This window comes from Neocloeon triangulifer, unplaced genomic scaffold, assembly GCF_031216515.1.
Source record: "Neocloeon triangulifer isolate White Clay Creek 2 clone unplaced genomic scaffold, ASM3121651v1 ptg000006l, whole genome shotgun sequence".
NCBI lineage: Eukaryota > Metazoa > Arthropoda > Insecta > Ephemeroptera > Baetidae > Neocloeon > Neocloeon triangulifer.
In genome coordinates, this window is record NW_026775549.1 from 2,883,761 (window position 1) to 2,907,017 (window position 23,257).

General features: G+C 37.7%; 6 protein-coding genes across 8 annotated transcripts in view; 4 read left to right on the top strand and 2 right to left on the bottom strand.

The window, feature by feature from the left end:
- The window catches only part of LOC132194290 (barrier-to-autointegration factor), a 295,962-nt gene extending 291,956 nt beyond the window's left edge, over positions 1-4,006 (top strand). Inside the window, exons 2-4 of one of the 2 annotated variants that reach the window (XM_059615464.1) lie at positions 2,927-2,951; positions 3,178-3,323; positions 3,437-4,006. In XM_059615464.1, the coding sequence (XP_059471447.1) occupies positions 3,198-3,323; positions 3,437-3,583 (273 nt within the window). In that variant the 5' untranslated portion in view covers positions 2,927-2,951; positions 3,178-3,197 and the 3' untranslated portion in view covers positions 3,584-4,006. Of the gene's footprint in view, positions 1-2,839; positions 2,952-3,177; positions 3,324-3,436 lie in introns of those variants that run through there. The other variant, XM_059615463.1, reaches the window with a different exon arrangement.
- LOC132194245 (uncharacterized) lies at positions 494-2,608 on the top strand. Of its 2 annotated transcripts, none has more exons than XM_059615406.1 (7): positions 494-717; positions 831-982; positions 1,045-1,322; positions 1,383-1,568; positions 1,620-1,798; positions 1,859-1,969; positions 2,025-2,608. In XM_059615406.1, exons 1-7 carry the CDS (start codon positions 642-644, stop codon positions 2,300-2,302), a joined length of 1,260 nt encoding a protein of 419 aa, XP_059471389.1. In that variant the 5' UTR covers positions 494-641; the 3' UTR covers positions 2,303-2,608. The 2 variants fall into 2 exon arrangements, with proteins under 2 accessions (XP_059471389.1, XP_059471388.1); XM_059615405.1 differs by having other exon boundaries at positions 1,856-1,969; positions 2,025-2,603.
- A 603-nt stretch (positions 4,007-4,609) lies between the features above and the next one.
- LOC132194501 (striatin) lies at positions 4,610-9,390 on the top strand. Its single transcript, XM_059615809.1, has 11 exons — positions 4,610-4,892; positions 5,292-5,395; positions 5,532-5,693; positions 5,752-6,127; positions 6,180-6,440; positions 6,501-6,676; positions 6,733-6,902; positions 6,958-7,125; positions 7,181-7,311; positions 7,374-7,575; positions 7,631-9,390. Exons 1-11 carry the CDS (start codon positions 4,662-4,664, stop codon positions 7,798-7,800), a joined length of 2,151 nt encoding a protein of 716 aa, XP_059471792.1. The 5' UTR covers positions 4,610-4,661; the 3' UTR covers positions 7,801-9,390.
- A 70-nt stretch (positions 9,391-9,460) lies between these two features.
- Positions 9,461-11,663, bottom strand: LOC132194504 (U3 small nucleolar RNA-interacting protein 2). Its single transcript, XM_059615811.1, has 8 exons — positions 11,289-11,663; positions 10,970-11,195; positions 10,669-10,911; positions 10,488-10,612; positions 10,240-10,430; positions 9,986-10,183; positions 9,798-9,937; positions 9,461-9,731 (listed from the first exon to the last, which is right to left on the bottom strand). The coding sequence occupies exons 1-8, from the start codon at positions 11,355-11,357 to the stop codon at positions 9,475-9,477; spliced, it is 1,449 nt and encodes a 482-aa protein (XP_059471794.1). The 5' UTR covers positions 11,358-11,663; the 3' UTR covers positions 9,461-9,474.
- A 42-nt stretch (positions 11,664-11,705) lies between these two features.
- LOC132194503 (mitochondrial import receptor subunit TOM70) lies at positions 11,706-17,514 on the top strand. The gene is made up of 10 exons (XM_059615810.1): positions 11,706-12,036; positions 12,115-12,285; positions 12,419-12,626; positions 12,683-12,839; positions 15,435-15,639; positions 15,703-15,837; positions 15,890-16,114; positions 16,176-16,272; positions 16,342-16,465; positions 16,518-17,514. The coding sequence occupies exons 1-10, from the start codon at positions 11,767-11,769 to the stop codon at positions 16,681-16,683; spliced, it is 1,758 nt and encodes a 585-aa protein (XP_059471793.1). The 5' UTR covers positions 11,706-11,766; the 3' UTR covers positions 16,684-17,514.
- Positions 17,515-18,216, bottom strand: LOC132194505 (ATP synthase subunit g, mitochondrial-like). Its single transcript, XM_059615812.1, has 3 exons — positions 18,138-18,216; positions 17,830-17,990; positions 17,515-17,724 (listed from the first exon to the last, which is right to left on the bottom strand). The coding sequence occupies exons 1-3, from the start codon at positions 18,166-18,168 to the stop codon at positions 17,626-17,628; spliced, it is 291 nt and encodes a 96-aa protein (XP_059471795.1). The 5' UTR covers positions 18,169-18,216; the 3' UTR covers positions 17,515-17,625.
- Between the last annotated feature and the right edge of the window lie 5,041 nt (positions 18,217-23,257).

A 23,257-nucleotide genomic window follows, 5' to 3' on the forward strand; every position in this document is an offset into this window, starting at 1 on the left:
AGATATTTATCTTTGTCTTATACTTAACAAGATTGGGTTTTTATTTCTAATTAAAATTTAAAATATTTGCCAAAAAGAAATTCTGCAATGGGATATTATATTATTTTCTTATTATTAATTAAGATAAATGCCTCCTCTTTAAAAATTTACATATAAAACCGTATAAAACAATTAACAATATAAAATTGAGGAGGGGAGTTTTAATTATTAAAGAAATTTAATTTTTAAAAGGAAAATAAAAATTATAAAGAGCAGTTTTAGAATGTAAAAAAAATACATTATTGCATAAAAAACAATTTCAATCACAATCTCAAATAAAAATATCTGCTTGATCTCCAAATGTACGAAAATGTAATAAAGTTAACATCGTCTCATTTATTAAATTTCTCCGCCACCTCTGGACAAAATTATGAACTCTGTGAATTGATTAGACCGAGGAACGTGAGAAATGGAACGGCAAAATTTTCTTGCACCGAACCAGCTGTGACTGCGAGGTCCACCTCCACTCTCCACGCTTTTTCTGCTCTTTGTTGTTTTGATTTCTATTTTCTTCTCGATATCTCTTTAAGTCCAGGAAGTCCAGCTAATGCAATCTTTTTTTTTTTAAATATCTCATACTTCGCAATATTTTATCCTAAGAGATGGAAACAATTTTGGAAAATGTTATTTTGAAACCGCCGGCAACCAGCACAGTCAAGTGCAATGCTTCAGCGGCAAGTAAGAAATTATTATATTTGTGTTTTGTGTTTATACATAATTTCTTTTATTTTTATTTTTTATTATTGTGTATTCTTCTTTTCATATAAAAAATCATATTATCTCAATTCTAGTGGTCAGAGATTTGAAAAACAAATGCGAAGAGCTGAAGAACATCATCTCAGAAAACCGAGTTTTGGACATTGAGATTGACTTGGTGAACAAACTGATTTACCGCAACTCCAACCGACTGAGGCTTGACATCGGTTTTAGATACTTCAGAAATGTAATTTAAAAATTATTGGTATATTTTAAATTTATTCAATATCTTTTCCTTTTAAATTTCAGATCAAGAGGTATTTCAAAAAGTACAAAAGCATAAACTTTGATCTTACACTGGAAAATTTCAATTCGTGTCTGCCTGAGAGTACGTTCGGATCGTCGTTTTATCTACCTTCCCGTCAAATGTTGCAACATGTTTTGCATCAATTGATCGTTCTGGTGGCCACACTCGAGAAAATTTCTCTTTACTCGTTCAAGTCGGGCCATTTATTTCTAGAGAGAATCCGCATTGGACATTCATGGTCGATGGCTTCTATTTTCTTAGGCACTGCATCCAGAATAAAGTAAAGCCAGTGTAGTCAAAATAATTTACTTTGTACTAATAAATTCACTATTTTTAACAGTTACATTTGCAAAAGACTGAGCTGGCAGTGCTGTAAGCTGTACAATATTATTGCACCAGCACTTCCAAATCTTGCATTGTCTGGACCGAGTTGGAGTCAAGAAGGGTTTCAATTTCCTAAAAAACTGGAAGATGCGCTGGATGTCGAAAATCCTAGCAAAGTAGAATTTGCAAACTCATCATTTCCGTAAGTGAATAAGGTTCAGTAAAAATTAAACAATAACCTCTTCAATTTCAGCTCTGGCAGTTCAAAAATATTCGACCTTGTTGTAAATGAAGCGGAGGAAGACGAGGACGAAGAAATTATACAGTTCTATGATGGCCCTTCTCAGAATCAAGATTCTCCCTCTCCTGACAATGAAAATTTGGTGGACGTCAAAGAAATTTCCTTTGTTGGTGGTGATGAAGATTTGGGAGGTAAAGTTAACTTTAATTTCTAGAAACCAATAAATTGGAGTAATGAAATTTTTTTAGAAGTTGTAGACACAGAGCAGTGCATCTCGACTCCTGGTGCGAGAAAGGAGAAAAAGTACAGAAAGAGAAAATCAACTCAGGATTCCCTACATAAAGAGATAGATTTAGAGAATGGTACTTAAAAATAAAAATAAAAGTTTTCTCGTTGGTATTGAATTATATTTTGCAGAAGATGGAGAAGTGGAGTTAGTGACGGTGAAACGATCAAGAATTAAAAAGGAACAACCAGGGTCTCTAACTGAAATGATCGAACAAATAGACTCTCCTGTCTCGCTCAGCATGTTTGTTAATCAAAATATTTGTGATGCAAATAATGAGAGACACGCATCAGCTAAGAGGCAAGTTAGTGGCATCATCAAGATGTTGAAAAAGAGGAAATCAAGTGATCTGCAAGCTAAAAATCTGGTTGCCCGGGCCAAAGACTTGTTAAAATCAGCTTTGCTTTAGTAAAAAATTTTGAAATTATTTATCATTAATAAAATTATAATTATTTAATTAAAAAAAACAAAGCTCTAACAAATAAAAATAACAAAAAATAAATAATCTTTCAGTTCTTCAAGTTCTTCGATTATTATAGGCTAAGAGATAAAAGTAAAGAAATAGGCAAACTTAACAGAACTCTTTTGAGCACAATTGATTTGAAGATCTCACCTAAAGGAAATTACTCATGTTAATTAAAGAACTGTGCATTTACCCACATATTTTAATTTTTTGTAAATGAAAATATTGGGAATCGGAATGACTACTAAAATTGATATAATAGCATTCAATTCAATAATATTTCATTTCCAGAAACACGAACTATACCTAAAGGTTAATGGTAATCTTAAATTTTATTTTTTAATTCCTTTTTCTTAAATCTCAAAATAAATTAAATGTTCACAATGATGGTTTTCGCGCTTTTTTATTACGCAAATTATTCGAGTTAATTTAGTTCTCAATATCACCACGCTGATTTTCTGTTCGTTCTTGTAAAAGACTGCGGTGCAAGTGGCGCTAGTTTCGCTGCGTAACGACTTTGAAAGAAAACAGAAAACGACGACTTCCGTGCTTGTTTGCTTGTTGAATTGTTGACAGTCGTCTAGAGCGGAAAGTGGTAGGTTTTTCCCTTGATTTCTCTTAATTTTTCATAGCTTGGTTGTCAAAATTTGTGAAAATTTGTGTCGTACGTGTCACTTTGCGCGTTGAACAAACGAATTGTAGTCGTTACTGCTTAAACGCAGCGGAATCAAAAGGAACCGAAACCTCAACTTCCCGTTCCATGCCAGCATAAAAATACAAGCATTCCGACTGACACTGACTCACTGTTTAACACTTAACAGGTTACATTTTGGTTTGCAACATGTCGAGCACTTCCCAGAAACACAGAAATTTCGTCGCCGAGCCGATGGGCGAAAAGCCGGTGATGGAGCTGGCTGGGATCGGCGAAGTCCTCGGCAAAAGGCTTGAAGGCAAAGGATTTGATAAGGTTTGATTTTAAAAATATTTATTTAATTACTTTCGTTAGCTACGATTTATTACAGCACATTAAAGTTACAAACCCAAGCAATTAATGACAAAAAATTGTTGTATTTTTTGCAGGCTTACGTAGTCCTCGGACAGTACCTTGTATTGAAGAAGAATCAGGAGCTGTTTGTTGACTGGCTGAAGGACACATGTAGTGCAAATACCAAGCAATCCACCGACTGTTACAACTGCCTCAATGATTGGTGTGATGAATTCCTGTAAAAACATTTTAACCCGCCATTTCTTAATTCTATGTCCAGCCTTTTCTCGTACATTTAAGCAGCCTGTAACTTAATTTTAAGAATGTGGTGAAGCTATTATCATGTAAGCAAGACAAGGAAAGGCCAATTGAAACAATTGCAAATCCAATTTTAAATTAGGAGCGACAAATAAGTAACCAATTATTTTATTTCATTGAAGTTGTTAAATCTTTTAATTCATCCGGTGGAAAATTGGACATTCCCAACTTTATTATGGTCTATCTTCTAATATTTAATGTAATCACAATTATAAAAATCTCTTTGCACATCATACTGCACCAACAATCCATTTGAATCCAATTATCTTTTATGTTAAAACCAGTAGAATGTAAAAGAATTAGAAATAATTATGAAAATAAAATATATTGATCGTTTGGTTATGAAATCTCATTAAATCAAATTTGTTAATTAGGATCATTTAGTGTATCAAGAAAAGAAAAACATAATGATTATCTTTCCGAAATGGAAACTGATGGAAACCATTCAGTTTAGTTTTGAATTATGATATTCAATTTAATTTTAAAAACATGTATTAATTTTTTTTCTTTAATATTGAATTGAAGTTCTTAAACATTCTTAGATTTACTACATAAAAATCCTTAGTTTTTTAACGGAACTTTCGAATTTCTATAAAGCGCGACTTGGAAATTGAACTATTTGATTATATTCTTAAGGTGGTCATAAATAAATATGAAGAAAAAATAAAGTACATTAGCATATTCTGATCAAAAAATTGGTAAAATTGTTCAGGTTTTAACTTACTCTTTTTGCCCCTCAAGGATAGCATATTATTTTGAATTTGGCGCTTTTCGCACATGCTGAAACTAAATTTTTATTTCATTCATACACCGGATTATAGTTGATATATTTCAATTTTCTTTATTGTGCATTTGGAAAAAATTTAAAAACCAACTTTATATTTTAAACCTAAATTTTTTTTAGAGATTCGCGATTTATCAAATTATTTAGTTTGACTGAATTGACTAGCGTAGTGAAAATTAAAGGAAGACAAGTTTAGTAGCTGTAATGGCGGCCATGTCATGAAGGTGCCTGATTATTATTATTTGCCTGGGATGGAAGACAATTCGTCGCAAAATCATAATGGACAATTAGATCCAAGTGGAGGTGGCAATGTTTCCAACAAACAAAACGACGATGGAAATCAAAGGACACAATATTCGATACCGGGCATTTTGCATTTCATCCAACATGAGTGGGCAAAGTTTGAGTTGGAACGATCGCAATGGGAAGTGGAAAGAGCCGAGCTTCAGGTAAATATAAGCCTCGCTTTTGCACGTCCCCCGCATATTTCGCAACTTGGGGCCCCAGGGGAGACTTTTGCGTCCCCATCTGGGCCCCGGCTGGGGTGCATGACCGGGCTTTGATGGGTGACGTCGGGGCATCTGGGAAAAGTCAAGCGGAAGGCGTTGTCTCTTGAAAGGCGGTCATCTGTCGATTTTATCGCCGAGTTTGCACCCTTTAATTTTTCATACATTCACGGGAAGGGTCCTTTTATCTCGGAGCACCCCTAGTCACGACGCTAGATTGGTTTAGCCGGCGAAAGAAGGGCGCCTTTGTCCGACATAATATTAATGGGCGTCTTGTTTTTCATCAGCCATTTTTGTAAACAATGGGGTTGAATCGAGACTGAATGTTGTCTTTGTCCACAGGCCAGAATAGCGTTTCTACAGGGTGAGAGGAAGGGGCAAGAAAATGTGAAAAGCGATCTCGTGAGGAGAATTAAAATGTTGGAATATGCCCTGAAACAGGAAAGGTAAATATTGCATTATGACTGTATTACTTTTTGTTGCTCTACGCACTTCTTCAAAATTGACTTATTTTTGGAAATATCAATTTCAAATATATTGAAATTTTTGATTCAAAACTAATTTTTTTAAATTTCATTTTAGGGCTAAATTCCACAAACTCAAATATGGGACGGAGCTGCAGCAAGGGGACATGAAGCCTCCAGTATTTGACGACGTAGTATCTGATGCAAAACTGGAGGCTGATGCGCCTTTCACATCAGTTAGCAACATTAGCTGGAGGCAGGGCCGCCAGTTATTAAGACAGTAAGTTTTTAAGACACCAACTCAAATTTATTTTAAAACAAAAAAAAAATCCACTCAGGTACCTTCAAGAAATTGGCTACGCAGATACCATTCTTGACGTGCGTTCCAACCGTGTGCGTTCACTTCTTGGCTTGAACAACAATGCCGAAGGAGAAGAAAATCTGAACAACTCGTCATCGCCTGCTGTCAATGGCAATGAGTCATCCAACAAACGAGCAAGTGAAACTCAGGGAAGAAGAACTCCAGCAAAAAAGACGCAGCCGTCGTCCTTGACGGAAGCCATGATCTTGGACACAGAAGCTGCTGTGATGGCCAATTTTGAGTTTCTCTCTCCCGACGTGGACATGGATGATGATGACGACATGAGCGACGACTTGGATGATCAGCAGGATGATGAAACGGATGACGTCAAAACTGCCAAACGAAAGAACAAAGTAATTTTCAGAGAATTTAAGTAATCATGGATAAATGTTTTGTATTTTGCAGAGTCTGTTGATGAATGAAGGTCTGGCTGATGATGTGGATGCCGAGGCAGAGGAAGTTCTAAACGAGCTAAATTTGCTCACCGAGTCTGAAGATGCACAAAATGAGCTCCGTGCTTCAGGTGGTCCACCTGCCCTTGGTTTTGCTGGGAGCTCGAGGAGGCCGATGGGCGCTTTGGGGGACGATGAGGGGCTGGACTCCTCGTTGGGTCTTGGAGAATTGGCACAGTTGACAGTCAATAATGAAGCGGAAGCAGCTTATGATGTGAGTGGATAAGAAGCTCTTGAGATTTATTGATTTTGACTAAAACTTGTGTCTCTGCAGATTTCTTCTAGTAAAGAAGCTTATCGTAAAATGTGGAATGCTAAATACACACTCAGAAGCCATTTTGATGGTGTCCGGGCTCTTGCTTTTCACCCAACCGAACCAGTCCTCATTACAGCCAGTGAAGACCACACTCTTAAATTGTGGAACTTACAGAAAACTGTGCCTGCTAAAAAGTATTTTCTTTTTTAAATTCTGAATATTTTGAAATACTAACCATCCTTGCTTCCAGGTCAGCATCTTTGGACGTGGAACCTTTGTACACATTCAGGTCACACACCGGCCCCGTCCTCTGCCTGGCTATGAGCGGCACTGGCGAGAATTGTTATAGTGGCGGGCTAGACGGACTGATCCAATGCTGGAGCCTGCCCAGTCCCAACATAGACCCTTACGACTCATTTGGTAAAAGTTCGGATATAAATAATTAAAATTTTCCTCACAAACAATATATTTTCAGACCCTAGTGTGCTGACGGGCAGCTTAGTAGGTCACACAGATGCAGTGTGGGGTCTTAGCATCCACAACCAACGCATGCAGCTTTTGTCCTGCGGCGCCGATGGGCTCGTCTGCCTCTGGTCCCCTCAAAACAAAGCTCCACTTCTCAGCACTTTTACATCACCAGAGGGTATTTTGGCCAAGCATGATTTTGTATGCCTTCTTTAATTGGTGTTTTACCGTAGATGGACAACCAACTTCAGTAGATTTCGTTCACAACGAGACCAATCAAATGGTTGCAGCTTACAATTCGTCCCACTGTGTAATTTACGATTTGGAAACAGGAAAGCCTGTCACGCGACTAGAAACCAACCAGGTATTTTTGACAAGTTGTTATTTATGTAATGTTCGGTTTATGTTGGCAACTCTTTCTCTCAGGCTGAAAATGTTACACAAGATAAACAAATCAACCGAGTTGTGACACATCCGACTCTTCCCCTCACCGTCACAGCTCATGAGGACCGACACATCCGATTCTTCGACAATGTGTCTGGAAAAATGGTCCACTCGATGGTGGCACATTTGGATGCCGTCACCAGTCTTGCTATTGATCCTAACGGTCTTTACCTCCTCTCAGGAAGTAAATTATTTTTATATTGTTGGTTGCTTGAATACTTATATAAATTAATCTTCAGGCCATGACTGCAGTATAAGGCTGTGGAATTTGGACAATAAAACGTGTGTCCAAGAGATTACAGCTCACCGAAAGAAGTTTGATGAAAGTATCTATGACGTTGCCTTCCACCCTTCCAAGCCATACATTGCAAGTGCAGGAGCAGATGCACTGGCCAAGGTATTCGTGTGAAGCGCTATCTTTCGATGGCATGATTAAAAACTCATCTGCGTCTCTTTTTCGTCACGATATGCAACCACAATACTACTTAAAAAAAGAAAACATCAAGAAGTGATTGAATTCCTATTCTAATCCAACCTCTGAATGTGTAGATAGGATGGGAGGGCCATCGAAATCACACCGGGTTTGTCGGTAGGATTAGAGCTGCTCCATAAGAATGAACAAAAATATTTATTATTAGGAAATTACTGTTCACTCTCCCGGAAATATTGTACATTTTTGTCCGTCAGTGATTAGACAGCCTTGTTGACAATTTCACTTTTTTATAATTCTTATTGTTTAGAGCAAAAAAATTTTGTAGGTTTTTTCTCAATGCTGCCAATTTTAAATCAATCCAAGTTATAGTTCTGAACAAAAAAAAACTGGATGTGTAGAAATTTTGATTATGTGTGTTTCACGGCAATTAAAATTAATCTGTCATTTCTTTGAGGCAGCTTGGAATGTGTAATGCAATGGAAGCCACAAAGTGCAACGGAAAAGGATACTAACAGAATCACATAGATTCTTCTTGGCTCATTAATGATTGTTCTTTGCTGATAGCATTGATTAACGAGTTGGCAAAAAATCGACAGGTTTAAATTTTATGTAAACACTATCACAAGTTCTACAAATGGCAAGGCAAAGAGGGATTGCAAAAGTAATGTGAATCATTACGCTACTGTACATTTGTTGAGTTCCATGTTGTATTGTAGACGAAAAAAGCCAGTGCTGAGATTATCATAACAAAAAGAAGAACTATCAATGGATGTTTGTTAGGATTTTGAACGGATGTGCGAATGAAGTCCAGTTTTAAAAATACAAACCCTGTAGAAACAGTGCAACAGCAAACATGCGACATACTTCTTAGAGTACACTATAGATCTTGGTTTATGTTAAACAACTACTTTCTTTTGCAGTCTCAAATCTCAAATCCTTTTCTCAATGACATGATTGCATGGGATGTTTGTGTGTGCCGATCTGTGAATATGACTGTGTAGCTTCTTTAGGGTAAAATTTTACCAGCTGCACACCTAAAATGCCACTGAAAAAAGTGCATCTTCTGTAATTATGCTTTATGATTCTATTCTTGGGAGTATTTTGATTTATATTCTGCAATATTCTGTGATTAAGGGAGTCATCAAATTGAGCAGTTTAATTTTTAGTCATCACTCAAAGTTTCTTCAAATTTTCCAGAGTTTTATTGCAAATTCAGTTTTAATCTTTTCATGTCTGTAACGAAGTAATCGTAACATATAATTTATATACGAAATACTACTCCAATTTTTATACCTTTACTCACTCTATAAAAATATTCATCTAACAACATTCGAATGTTGTTAGCTTTGAGTTGAAAGGAAGGAAATAATGAAATGTTACTGAACATGACATGGACACAAAAAGGTCACTTGATATAAACTGAGAGAAAATTCATGGGTTCGTGGTGCCATCGATCCCTGCTCTTATTTATTATTTAATTATGACCAACTTGTAAATTATTGCAAATATCTTACTATAATGTGAGTTGGTATGCGTACAGGTAATAAATGCAAGTAATAAAATGCATTCACTACTGCATCTTCATTTCTTACCCTATGGGAACGTCTCAAATTTTTTAATAAAAAAAAAATGCAAATCCAGTAAAAATATTTATTCTTTATTACTCTCAGCTTCTGTGATTTCAGTGTTCTTTAAAAGAGGCATAATCAAAATGCTGTTCCGCGCTTCCTTGATGCGCCACCAACGCCCTAGTCTGTGTTCTTGGCCAATGCCAACAATCACGTGTGATCCGTCTGGTGTAAAACAGATTGCATTCACAAAACCAACTACAGGAATCGAAAGGAGAGGAGTTAAATTCTTGAAGCCATCCCCACATTTCCATAACCTAAGGAAGCCATCATTTGAACCTATAAATATAAATAAAATTTAAAAATTTAGGCGTTTGTAGGACGAAATGAGAACAAAATGCTTACCTGAAGCTACCAAATCTGTGTTCAGACAAGAAGCAATGCTACTAATCCAGCGTGGCTGGTCGTTTTCACTGTCAACTCCGTGAGCGTTTTCAACCACTTCTAACGGTTTCTTCTTCATAGAACCCCACAGGCAAAGCATGCTGAAGACACATATGATTATTTGATTCACTTTTTGTGTCACTTGTTACCCGTCGTCTCCACACGACAAGAAATTTTCTTCATTGATCAATTTCACACTGTCAATGCTGCCCTTGTGCCCATTGTAAATCAACTGAGACTCCTCGACAATCTTCCAAATTCTCAACGAGTTGTCTCGTCCACCTGATGTGATAGCTCTTTCTCTCGTCAGTGCATCAATTGAGGTAACACCACACTGGTGTCCAAATCTAGAATAAATTTCAGTCATAAATATATACAATTAAAATCAAGCAGTGAAACCTACAGACTCTCAATAAATGCCATTTCATCAAGGCTCCAAATTTTCACAGAACGATCTTTCGAGCAGCTGTAGAGTTGATGAGAATCCCTTCGGAACACCAATCCAGTCACAGCTGCCTGGTGTCTAAAAGTCTTCAGCAGCTCCAATGTTTCTGCATCCCAGATAAGAATTTGTCCAATTTCATCACCACTAGCCTGATTTTATACTAAATAAGAAAAACTCCACATAATTTTCATAAATATTTAAGTTACCAAAAATTTATTGTCAGAGGAAACTGCTATGCCGTTGACAGAGGTTGTGTGACCTTTGTGTCTATCCTCAGTGCCCTTTCTTCCTCCAGGTATGCTTTTGACTTTCTTCTTTTCTGTTAAGTTCCCTGTGGGTTTATTTCATGAAATATTGGCAGATTGATTAATTTTAGAGATGTTATACATTTTACAATGCTGCAGTCTTTTGATGCCGAGTACAGAAATTGCCCGTCTAACGATATTGCCAGCGAAGTGATGGCAGAATTGTGCTCCTTGCACCTCAGCTGCTTGATTTCCTCTTGTTTATACCCGACAAACTGATCTGCAATTTGCTTCCTCAATTTTCCTGCCTGCTCGAGTAAATCTTCCTTGATCCTTTTCCCGATTGCTTCTTTGTCAATGTCCTTTGATTCAGCTCGTTCTCGTTCTAAATTTTTACAGATAAATTTAAGTTAAGACCAATTATGTTATTTTAATTTTTCAACCTTGGCGCTCGATTTCCTGAAGGTATGTCTTTGCCAGCCTGATTCTCTTCTCTTGGGCAGTTTCTGCCTCTTCCTCGTCAGAACTGGGCTCGACATTGCCATTCTGTGCTGGTCTCTCCTCGTCAGATTCGCTGGAGATTTCTTCATTGTCGTCATCTTTCAGCTTCTTAGAGGCGACCAAGTCGTCTGCATCGTCATTGCCCTTTTTATTTTTCTTAACTAAACGCTAGAAAAATTATAAAAATAAATTGATAAGCGAATCTGCTATAAAAGTAACATGCATCATGTTTTGGATTCAATTCAAAGAATTTCTTCTTACTTTTCGTTTCAGAGTTTTCTCAGGCTTCTTAAAATTGACGCTGTTCTTCCCTCTGATGAAAAACGACATCGTTCAATAAACCAGAGTCACTGGATGAATTTTTAAAAGATTTTTTATTTCGTGTCAACAGCACTCGGCAGGCAAGCAAACGAGCACACACGTGCGAAAATGAAATGTTGTGGTATCAGGATCACAATCATCAAGTGGAAATGATCGATGATGAAGTCTTAAATTTAAAAAATTTATTATTACAAATAAATACGAATTAAAAAATCTTCAACTACGAAAACTTGCAATTCTAAAATAGAAAAAATTCTAAGCTATTAAAATTAGCGGTAAAGTGAGAACAAACAAAATTATTTTGTTTGTCAAAAGCCACTCTTGATCCGCTCCGTGGGAGGTGGGAGGCGCCCCCCGCACCAGCTGTGAAAAGTGAACTGGATTGGAAAAGGTTGTGAGTTTGGTGAGTTTGGGAAGCATGGCACCCACCGGCACTTACAATTTTGCGGGAACAACTTGGTCTAAATGGCAAATTGCATTGGTGGTGGGTGCCCCAGTAGCTGTCGGCCTCGGCTACTGGTACTTGAAGCGACAATCGGCGACCGCGATCACAAAAAAGGGCGGCGATGAACAGACGAGTTCTGCGGAGATTGTCAAGCAAGAGTCCATCGATGCAACCAATGCAGCGCCCCAGACGCAAACAAAGAAGACAAAACAGGAAAGAAAAGACCCAACAAAGGAATCGTTGGTAAGTCGTCCTTTTCAGTGGAATTCAAATTTGTTGTTCTCTTCCACACCTAACATGATTTCGCCCTTTGAATTTCAGGACGAGTGCCAGAAACACAAAAATAAAGGCAACACTCTATTCAAGGAACACAAATACGCAGAGGCCATTGAAGAGTACTCGAAAGCAATTGAAATGTTCCCCAAGGCCAAGGGTCAGCCGCAGGAGCTGGCCAAATTTTATCAAAACAGAGCTGCAGCTTATGAGCAAATGGTACGATTTTATTTCTGGACGCTTTAATACACATGTCTGGCTGTTTTTTATTGCTAGTTAGTGTCAAGACTAAAGATAATTTTCTTTAAGAAGTTAAACATTCGCTTATCCATGTTTAAATTTGCCTTTCCAGAAAGAATATCAGAAGGCAAAGGAGGAATGTGACAGAGCAATTGAACTTGACCCACTGTATGTGAAGGCCCTGATAAGAAGGTCGAAGATCAACGAAAACCTTGGAAACTTGGTCGAAAGTTTGGAAGATGTCACATCAGCTTGCATTTTGGAAGGATTTTCAACTGAAAGTACTCTGCTGTCTGCAGATCGAATCCTCAAAGCACTTGGTACTTAGTCAACGTCTATAATTTTTTACTATCAAATTAACCATTTCTTTTTTCAGGACGGAAACATGCCAAAGAAGAGATGAGCAAGAGAACAACAGTGATGCCCTCAAAGCATTTCATCAAAACCTATCTGTCGTCGTTCCAGGAGGACCCAGTCCTGTCCCATAAGGAGGAAACAGAAATGAACGGAGATGGTGGAAATGAAGCTGACGGGTGAGTTTAAAAAAATTGTAATTTTATAGTTTGGACGTAATTGTAAAGCATAGTCAGTTCATGGTGGGCAAGAGCCCTTTTTTCAAAAACGCCTCTTTCCTCTGCTCGTCCAAGGCCTTCCTCCTCATCTTAACCCTCTCAGCACGCTCTTCCCTGGTCATCTTGCCAAGCATCCGGCGCTGCTGCTCTTCACTTTGTAAACTCTGCTTGACTTGGACGATCTTTTCCTGTTTACTGCGCTGGTTCTGCTGAATGATGCAGGTGCGCTCCTTGTCCATCTGCTGCTTCCGAGTCAACACCTCTTGCACCCGAGTGCTTCTCATGGACATTGGTCTCGACTTGGCTCCTCCGTGCAGACTTTGCTGAACTTCAAGTGGTGGCCTGGCGGCCATCCTCAAAGGGCCGGCGTGGCCAGGTTGCATGGTTTCTCTAATCGATCTCGGTTTTCGTCTTTCGAGCGAAGGAAGTAGATCAGGAGGGAGGTTTGCTCGAGTCGCAAGGACTTTGCCCGTCAGAGCTCTTGGTTGAGGGACAAGGGCCACTGGACGTCCCTGAGGTTGGGGGTGAAGCCTTTTCTTGAGAATCGATCTCAGGGGTGCTTCTTGCTGGTCTCCTTTATGAGCTGACCTTGTTTGTTTGACCTCCACCAGGGGAGAAACATCCTTCATCTTTGGCAGAATCATCTGAGGCAAGTCTATTATTTGGGCTTGGTAAACAGCCATGGTGCTCGACACCTTCGGTGGACTGCCAGGACTGCTCTCGTTGTCACCCAAGTACAAGTTTTCCTCCGAGGTTTTTCTCACTGGCATCTGCACAGCCTCTTTCTTAGGATCACTTTTCTTCTTTGCCTGCGGAATTTTTATAACAAATAATAAATTATTTTTCTTTTCAGGATTAGATTATTTATATTATTATGGATATTCATAATTTTATTTCTTTAAAATTATTTTCCTTGCAGCCAGAGAGAAATTTTGTCTTACCGGGCCATGAGCTTTCCTCGACTTCCTCCTCCGAACAGGGGCATGTTTTTTAACTTCCTCCTCGTCCGAGTCTGAGTCATCTGCACAGTAATTTGTCAGCTCACTCTTTGGTGAAGCCGAGGTATTTTTAGAAAGCTCCGAAGCCTCTGTTTTTGCCATGTCCTCTTTCGTTGTGTTTGGGTTGAGGCTGATTTTGCCAGTTCCGTTTGAGACCTCGCAGAATTTTTGCAGCAGGTTGAACAGGTCGTTGACGAACTTGTGTGGATCGACCTTGTCAGGCATGTCAGCGATCCTTGTTTCACACAGCTTGAACAGAGCGTGAAGATGGCCGTTGGTCTGGATCTCCAGAATGCAGTCAAAATATCCATCAGGGTAGGACGAGCAGCCTCCAAAGCACGACGGCTTTTCCTCCTTGTTTACCACCTTGTAGCATTTCTCAATAATGGCGTCCTTCACCATCGCAAACATTGTGCTCTTGGACACATCTTTGGTCTTCCGCAGCCGTGCCAAGGCGTCAGACCGGCTCTTTTTGAGCAAAATTCGCAAAAATCGCTTTAAGTTCTGGAGTTCAGTCATCTTCAAAATTTGTGAAATGAAAATGTTGACAACAATGGGACTTAAATGTGTTTGCAAACTTTTCATTGTTGTAGTTTGTTGGCGATTTGGCAATTCTTATTAAAAAACAACTAATAAGAATTTTCTCAAATCCAAATATTTTTTATTCAATTTAAATTCGTAGAATCTAAATAAATTATTAAAATTTTAAGTTAAAAAAAAAAATCAATGAAATAGGATTTTTTTGTAAATTAAAATCTGTTGAAATAACCAGAAACGGAACATTTTTATTTTTTTTTAACGGCAACAAAATTAGAAGGTCGCTCATTCTGTGGCTTCGGCTTCACCAGCCTCAGGTTCGGGAGCAGCATCTGCAGCTCCAGCCTCCTCAGGTTCCTTCTTGTCCTCAACATACTTTTCCAGCACACGGAAGACCTCGTCGATGAAATTCTTGAGCTCAGTCTGCGGGTCAGCCGTGATGGTGTGGGCCTCGACCCTCTTCACTAGGGCCTCCAACAACTCCTTCTCCTGCATCTCGTTCATCACCTCGAGGAACTCGGTTCCGTCCTTGCTTCCGCAGGCCAGCAGGGTGTCCAGGCAGGTCTTCTTTTTCTCGCTCCTTGCGGCGATTTCTGCAGTGACTTCGGCAATGGTCTCGCGCAGCAGGCCGATGACGGCGGCGGAGGAATCGTGCGGGGCCTTCTTTGTGATGGCCAGCAGCTTGGGTTTGCATTTCTTCAAGAGGAACTTGACAAAATTCCTCTGCTCCTGGTCGAGCTCGCAGGACAGGGCGCAACTTTCAGCAACGTCGCTCATTTTGGTGCTGATTTGAATGAGAGAGAAAAATTCTGACTGAGTCGGTTGGTCTGCTTTTTGAATCAACAATGAACCAAATGAACGCTTTGTGTCATAGTTGCTCATAGAAAGGATTTTTTTATCTAATTATTTTCATTGTTGGTTGTTTCATCTAAGTTAAAAAATCAGATTGAAAATATTTATAAATAGTATTTAGTAGAAATAAATTTAAATTAAAATAAATATGAAATATCTTTGTTTTTAGTTTTCTGCTTTGGGCCAAGGAAAAACTCAACGAACAGAGGTACAGCGAAGTCTTCAACAAAGCAACAGAGGAAATTTCCCAAGGAGGAAAAAATGTTGCACTAGCCCAACTTTTGAGAGGCACAATTCACCTTTTGAAGGGTGATCACCAACTGGCTTTGACTGATCTAGAGAATGTCATAGAAACTATCAGTGCCAGTGACAAAGTATAAAAATCGATAAAAAAAATGTAAAAAATTTATGGCTTATAATTTTATGTTCGTTCTTAGATAAGAATAAATGCACTCATCAAAAGAGCATCCCTGTACATGCAGTTGGAGGATCCAAATAAAAGCATGCTCGACTTTGAAAGAGCTGCAGAACTTGGACCTATGAACGCTGACGTCTTTCACCACAGAGGACAGGTACGCTTTCCTTGTTGCTTTGAGTTTATTTATGAACAAAAAAATACTTTAGGTGAGGCTGTTGATGGAAGACCTGGATGGAGCCATGCAAGACTTTTCAAAAGCAGTGCAGCTGAACAAGAAATTCCCCATTGCTGTTGTCCAGAAATGCTACACCGACTTTCGCTACGCTTTGTCGAAGCAGGACTTGAGCAAACTTGAAGATGCAATCGATGGTTTCCAGAAGGCGACAAAGGATTTTGACAATTGCACAGAAGTTTTCAGCTTGTATGCCCAGGTATAACTATTTTTTTTTTTTTTTTTTTTAATTTTGCTTTAATTGACAATTTGTCTTGAAGGTTTTGACAGAGCAGGAAAAATACAATGCTGCAGAGGAGATGTACAACAAGGCTCTTGAAATTGACCCTGACAATGCCACAATCTATGTACATAAAGGTAATTAAATAGTTTTCCGAATGACAGAATATTTTTATACTGTTTTTTTTTTTTTTTTTTTTTTATTAGCAATTTTGACCCTTCACTCGTCACAGAACCTAGATAAGGCCGTCGATCTGATCAATGAGGCCATCAAGATCGACGATAAATGCTCCTTTGCTTATGAAACATTGGGCACCATTCAGGTCCAAAGGTAAAGATTATAATTAATTTAAATATTCAGTGCTGATTTAAAAACTTTGCAGAGCAAATCTAGACAAAGCAGTTGAGCTCTTCAGAAAAGCCATTCCTCTGGCCAAGACTGAGATGGAACTGACCCATCTGTTTGCCCTCCTAGACGCTGCCATCGCCCAGAGGGTCGTTGCCCAACGGTACAATATCCAAATACCTTCTGGTCCAAACAATGTTTGAGGTTGTTGGTAGAAGTTTTAGCATCAAGTCCTGCTGATAATGCAAAATCAAATTGCAAAATGTTCATTTCAAGAAAAATAGCTCATCGTGTACATATTGAAGCACAGAGTTAGGTGTTCGTTGGATATCATTGGCACATTATATGCTTGTGCTTAATTTAGCAGGTTTTTGCATCTCGCAAGTTGAATTATTGCTGTTACTGGTATGTGAGCCTTTAGAGAAAGAATTTTGCTTATAGACTTGTAATTCAGTTAAACTTCTCGAACAGTGACTTCAAATACAAAATCGATGATAAAATAGGTGGGGCAGTTGAGGTCACATCAGAGTGCCTTTTGGTTAAATTCATATAATTGAGATTCCCGGCAGAGGAAAGAAAACCGTTTTTCGACTTTTTCGTATATTACTGCATTTTTATGCTGCTTGTAAGGGGCGCAGTCACGTTGATTCTGCAAGAGCTTTATTTTGGTTTGCGGCCCATTTTATTACTCGCTCTTGACACTCACATTGAACCGATCAATTTTGTAATTCTTATCTTCACCAAAGTTGTCATTCCTTTAGTTAGTCCCTTTTAAAAGCAATCCTCAATAATATGAAAATTTGTTACGTTCAAATCAAAATGATCTAGTATTCGTTGACGGTGCTTTCAAAGTAGCCAAAATTCTGTCTGGTCCCCTAACAAAGTAGCTATTTTACATTTAATTTCTGATGCTTTTAGCTGCTTTTCTAGGAAACTGAACAGCATTTTAGCTACCTTGAAAGGGCGGTCACAAATTGTTTATTTATATGAGACAAAATTTGAATATCTGGAACTTAATAAAATACCAAAAATAATTTAAGTTTTTAAATTATAACGATATCCATTTTATTTTAAGAATGTATTCTACATGAATCTGTTTTCAACAAGACTTTGTCTGCCGACAAAATTTTTACACAGAGGCGGATTTAGACTTGGTAGCCAACAATAGAACCCTTGCCAATGCACTCGCCGATGAAGAACCAGCAGACAACCTCAGTGAAGACCAGGGTGTTCAGGGTAGCCTCCTGGTAAAGATAGAAACACATTTTTGGTGTAAAGACAAAAGCATTGGAGTTATTCTAGGTCCAGATGTTGATTTTGATTTGGGGTCAAATTTGAATTATTCTCACCTTGACAGTCAGCTGCTTCCAGCGACCAGTCCTGAGGCCTGAGAGCAACCTCTGGATGCCCTGTCCGACCTGTCCAAGTTCTCCGGGTGTAGGGGGAACGAGTTCTACCTTTGCGTAGCGCAAAAAGGTCTGAAACTTGGGCTGTGCTCCATCAAGGACACCTGAAAAGCAAAATTTTCACGTCAATTTTTGGAATGCATTTGGCCAGTTGGGGTACGAAATTTGATTCCAATGGAAACAGCATGTATCAGGGAAAGGGATTATTTGCGAATTTTGTCAGGTGAATGTCAAACTTGACTTTTATTTACCTTTAAGCAGAGCAGGGGCCTTGGATGCCATGGCTGCAGTGCTAGATCGATGGAACCGGGGGGCGTAACAAAGGAGGAACTACAAAGTCCGAAAAACAACCGAAATTAAAATTTAAAAACAAAAATCGAGTAATAAAGCATTAAAAAAACCAATGATAATGTAAAAAATCATTTTTTTATTTATTAAAATTAGATTTTTTGATAAATTTGAGATAAAATGTTGAATTTAATATTCCTCAATGAAGGTGAAGTAATTTTGTAATTTTTGAACCTGAAACGCGCCAGTCCAGCTTCAGAGGTTTCAAGACTTGCCACTAGATTGCGTGCCTCATTCTACCTGGAAAGAAATCCAGAAAAATGATAAAAAAAAGTTCCTTAAATGTTATTTTGAAAAATATTTCAAAATTATTAAATTTTTTGAATAAGAAAGTAAAAAACGGAAAAAGTTGCTAATAGTTTTGATCATGAATTATGAATGCACAAATTGTTGTGAACAATTAGGAGTTTGCGTTGGCAAAATCATTATATATTTAATATTAATTATTGCAAATATTTTTAAAACATATGAAAACATGGGAATCCATTAATTAAATTTATTCATTTCTAATGGTTTCTAATTGAGTTTTTTGACGTGGACAATGTAGGATTTGAAAAAAAAAAATCAAAAAAGGACTCAGAAAATGTGAAAGGTTTCAGGAAATAAAAATAATTTTAAGTTATTTAAAATTTATGTTTCGTTTTTAGGCCTAGCATTATGAAAAAAGATAAAAATTATTTTCATAATAATATATATTTCATTTTTGCGCCAACGGTGATTATTTAATATTCTGCTCACTGTAAAATAAAAATTGAAGCAACAATTTATATATTTTATTTTTATCTGCGAAGGCTGAAATTTTTTAGATCAACGTTTCTGAGCAGAATTTTTAATTTCGTTCACCCAACATCACTAAATATTTAACCAGCATCGTAATCTTCATTTATAATATACAATTAAATAGAAAAAAATAACAATTCCTTATCAATGAAAGCTGCGGATTTCAATAATTTTTTTTATATTTTGACTTCATATATCTTTAAAACGACGTTGCAGGACGACTAGGTATGCCTTGTACAGATCAGTACAAGGATCAGGCAGGCGGAGCCTCTAAGGACCACCGGCGAAGATCTCAGCCATTTTGACTGCGAGCGAGGCAGCGCCGGCCGACAACGGGGGAGACACCAATCGCGGTGCTCAGAGCGCACTCCCGGCGCAATTTTATCAAGAGCTCGCTTAAATTCTCTCAATTCAATTAGGCTCCCCTCTTTGCTTCACCCACGAAATATTGATCTATAAAATTGTAAATGAAAACTCACTCAACGATGGGCACCAAACATTTGAATTTTTTTCTTCTGAAATGAAATTGCAAAAGGAATTGCAAATTATTAAAAAAAAAAAAAAACTTATTCATTTGATTGATCAAAACACTTTATGGCAAAATAATAACAAAAACAGCAAATATCACATGATTGAATTTGTTTTGTCATAATTTATAATTTTCTCTCCGTGTGAGATCATCTTTTTAGGTTAATTTAATCTCATTTTCTCCGAGAGCACCAAATCATTGATTTTTCAATCGCGGCACAGCAGGCGCTCCTCTCTCGCTCGCCTCTCGCGCAGAATAAATTAGTTCTAATCATTTGCTCGCATGAAGAAGCTTATTTCGCTTTAGCACCCCTGCTCTCAATTTATTCCGGGCGGAGATCGAGCTCGCAAGAGAACGAGAGAGGCGCCCGTTGGGGTGCTGGGGTGCTGGCGTGCTAGCTCGCGTTAAATAAAATTCACACCCAATCAATGTAATCTCTTTGAAAGAAGCGGCGCAGGATCGCCGTGGTGCTAATGCAGCGGCGCCGAAATAAATTTCAGCACCGCCATCGCCCCTCGCTCTTGCTCGCTTGTTTTATGAGTTTATTTTTTCACTCTCGAGCGGCGCCCCTTTTCGCTTGCAGCAGCTCAAGTGGATGAACGCAGGAGGGTGTGTATCACGTGTGATATTGGTTTGCTGATCAATCGAGGGGATGAAATTCACTTATGCTGCTGCTGCATGTTGATGTGCAGAATAAAAGCAGCAGCCCAGCTATCATTACAAAACATGGGCCAATCATGCGGCTACATAATAAACCCACTGGCGCTTCTTATTCCATCGACACACACACACTCTCTTGCTCATGTAGCACCCCTCTTCGAAAGTAAGAGACGTGGAATTTGACGCCGAAACGCTTCCCTTAATATAAAGCCGGCGTGTCTAGTGATGTTCGACACTTTAATCGAAAATTGCCTTCAAAGTCTCGCACCAAGCTTTGGCAAATCTATAATAAAATTTAGGGCTGAATTAATGACAGAATAAAACAAATCTTTGTAAAATTGCAAAGCTATTAAAAAATATCGTTTCTTCAAATATTCATGAATTTAAGGAATTAGAATATTTTCACTCTATTAATGAAAATTTACCCTTTTGAATATAAGAAGTCAATAAAATCTTTTTTTTTTTTTGCCAGCCAGATGCCAGATTAAAAAAATTTGGAAATCTATTAAGAATTGTCTTAACAACTTTTTGCATTATGCTCATATCATCTTTAACCATTGTAAAACAATAAAAATATAAAGCATTTAAATTTGCGGTTATGCGGCGTATAATGTATGTTGTTGAAATCCAGCATTCCAGTCTCCTGACGAAAAATCCCCTGCTGGATGACAGGTTATGCAACACTTTCCTTTGCTTTGTCATGCACGTTGCATAGATATCAAATATCTCATCATAGAAAACTTTTGCATTATTTTGTTGAATTCCAGTAAAAACAAAACTCTGCCAAATTTTTTATACCAATAACCGTGTTTTAATTTAATACAAAAATCCAGTTTTCATGCAAATTTGGAGATTGGAGAAATTTAAAGGATTGATACTCAAGCATTGCTCCTTTATTGTTGCTAATATAAATTATTTAATAAAACAATTGTTCTGCTTTTACAAAAAAGCCAAAAGAATTAAAATTTAAAATTAATAGAAAATTTATTTACAAATAATAATTGCCCTAGTAAGAGTAATTGAAAAGGCATAGATTTTTTGTATGCATTTCTCATTGTTGTCCTCCAAGTGAAATTGTTTATTAGGCAAAAATAAACGCTGCATAAAATTTAAAACATTAATGAGCTCAAAAGAATTTTTTCAAGTGGCGTAAAACATTTAACTAGACAAAAGGACTATCGGGTTGGGTTCTGCTGCCGAGGTGAAATTCAGCCGATTTAGCGCGGTGATTGATGCGGCGACGGCGACGACAAGGCGCGAGGAAAACAACGAAAAACGCGCATGCATGGATTTATCTGCTCTCAACCGCAAACACTCACACCTCGACTTTTGTGTGTGTTTGTGGATGAATAATATAGCTGCGGACGAAAAGGGAGGAAAGCATTCGTGTGTGGGAAAAGAAAAAGCAGCACCGGCAGTTTGTGCGATGACGCGCCGTCTGACATGCAACTTCAATCACCAAAAATTGCATGGGTGGATGGAAAGAGAGTCGGCGTTATTAATAACGCACACCGTGTGATGGATACTTTGCATTTCTGCGTGAATTTATTTCCAGAGGAGAAAGAGCGTCTTGCAGCCTCTGGATTTCGGGCGAGAATAAATGGGCCGAATTTTTAGAGAGCACCCAACCCAAATGCTTCTTCTCTCTTTTTTTATCGCGCACATTTTTAGTAACAAAAGCCTTTTTGGTTGTAATAAATATTTCACTGTCAAAATGGAAATAGCTGCTGCTACCATAGAAGGAGCAGCGTCGCCGATAAGAATCGCTTCCATACGCTCCTTAAAACAAACTCCGGCCGAGCCAGAGAGATTTTCTCTCCTCCGCACTGTTCGTAATATTATGCAACATGCAGCCTTCCAATTTTGCTTTTATGTTAAAAAAAATCTCATAATTTAAATTGTCAATTTTTAATTTAATCATGATAGTGCAGACGATGGTAAGAGATTTGATATTCAATACAATTTGATAGTCAAACACATATAAATTATTTATTGATTATTTATGGTTACAAGAAAGGCAATCCAACAAAATATAAACGATTACCTTTTTTTAAGAAATCAACAAAGAAATGAAGGAACTGGAAACGAAAATATTAATCTTTCAGATTAATTTTTCTTTTTAAAATGACTTTACCTTCTTTATATAAAAATATGGCTCCCTAAAAGTTTCTTGGTTACTGTTAAAAAATAGTTATATTAATATTCTCTAAATCAAAAATTATTTATATATAATAAAATAAATTAAAATGGTAAATATTGTTATGATTCCTGCCCAAAATGAACTATTAATGAAAATTTGCCCCCCCCCCCTTGAAGTTTGCCTTACAATTCAACCAAGCCATGTTAGCCCTATCCTCTTTGTTGGTGCGAGTTATATTGCAACTTATGTCACATCAAAGGAGCTGTCACCGCTTTTGCTGCTTCTCTATAATATGACGACGTGTCGCTTGTCTTCATAATAAACATTGTCATCCTTTTAAGACGCGTTCTGCGCCAAGCAGCGCTCAATGTCGCATGGCCGTGTAATAACAATCATGCTAATAAAGCGGCTGCACAACGCCGCAGTGTAGTAATTACACGCCATTGTTCCACATTATTGCAATCAGCATTTTACGGCCCAAAGTATAAGCGCGCTTGGCAGCGTCAAGAAGTGCGAGTATGTGCATGAAGCTGCTGCAAAGTGCTTCATTAACCTACATTATATAGATGCTTTCCAGAGAAGGACTGCAGATTGAGAATTAATAAGGGGAACAATTCAAGCTGGAAATTCGTGTAGCAATTAGTTTTATACTCTACCTGAAGAGTATTATGTGAAATTTATTATGATATAGAGAGGGCTAAAAGACCGCGATACTTTTTTAAATTTTAAATAATTAATAGTTAAAATTAATCCTGTGATTATTTACTAAGGTTATCCTTATTTTTAAGTAGAGACGATAAAAAAAACACTAAAGTGAACCTGCTGTTAATCTTAAAGTTTATTTCGAGGGCATCTTTTTTAAATATAACTTCAAAAAAAATTAAAGACCTTATGGAATTTTGATAGTTGGAATT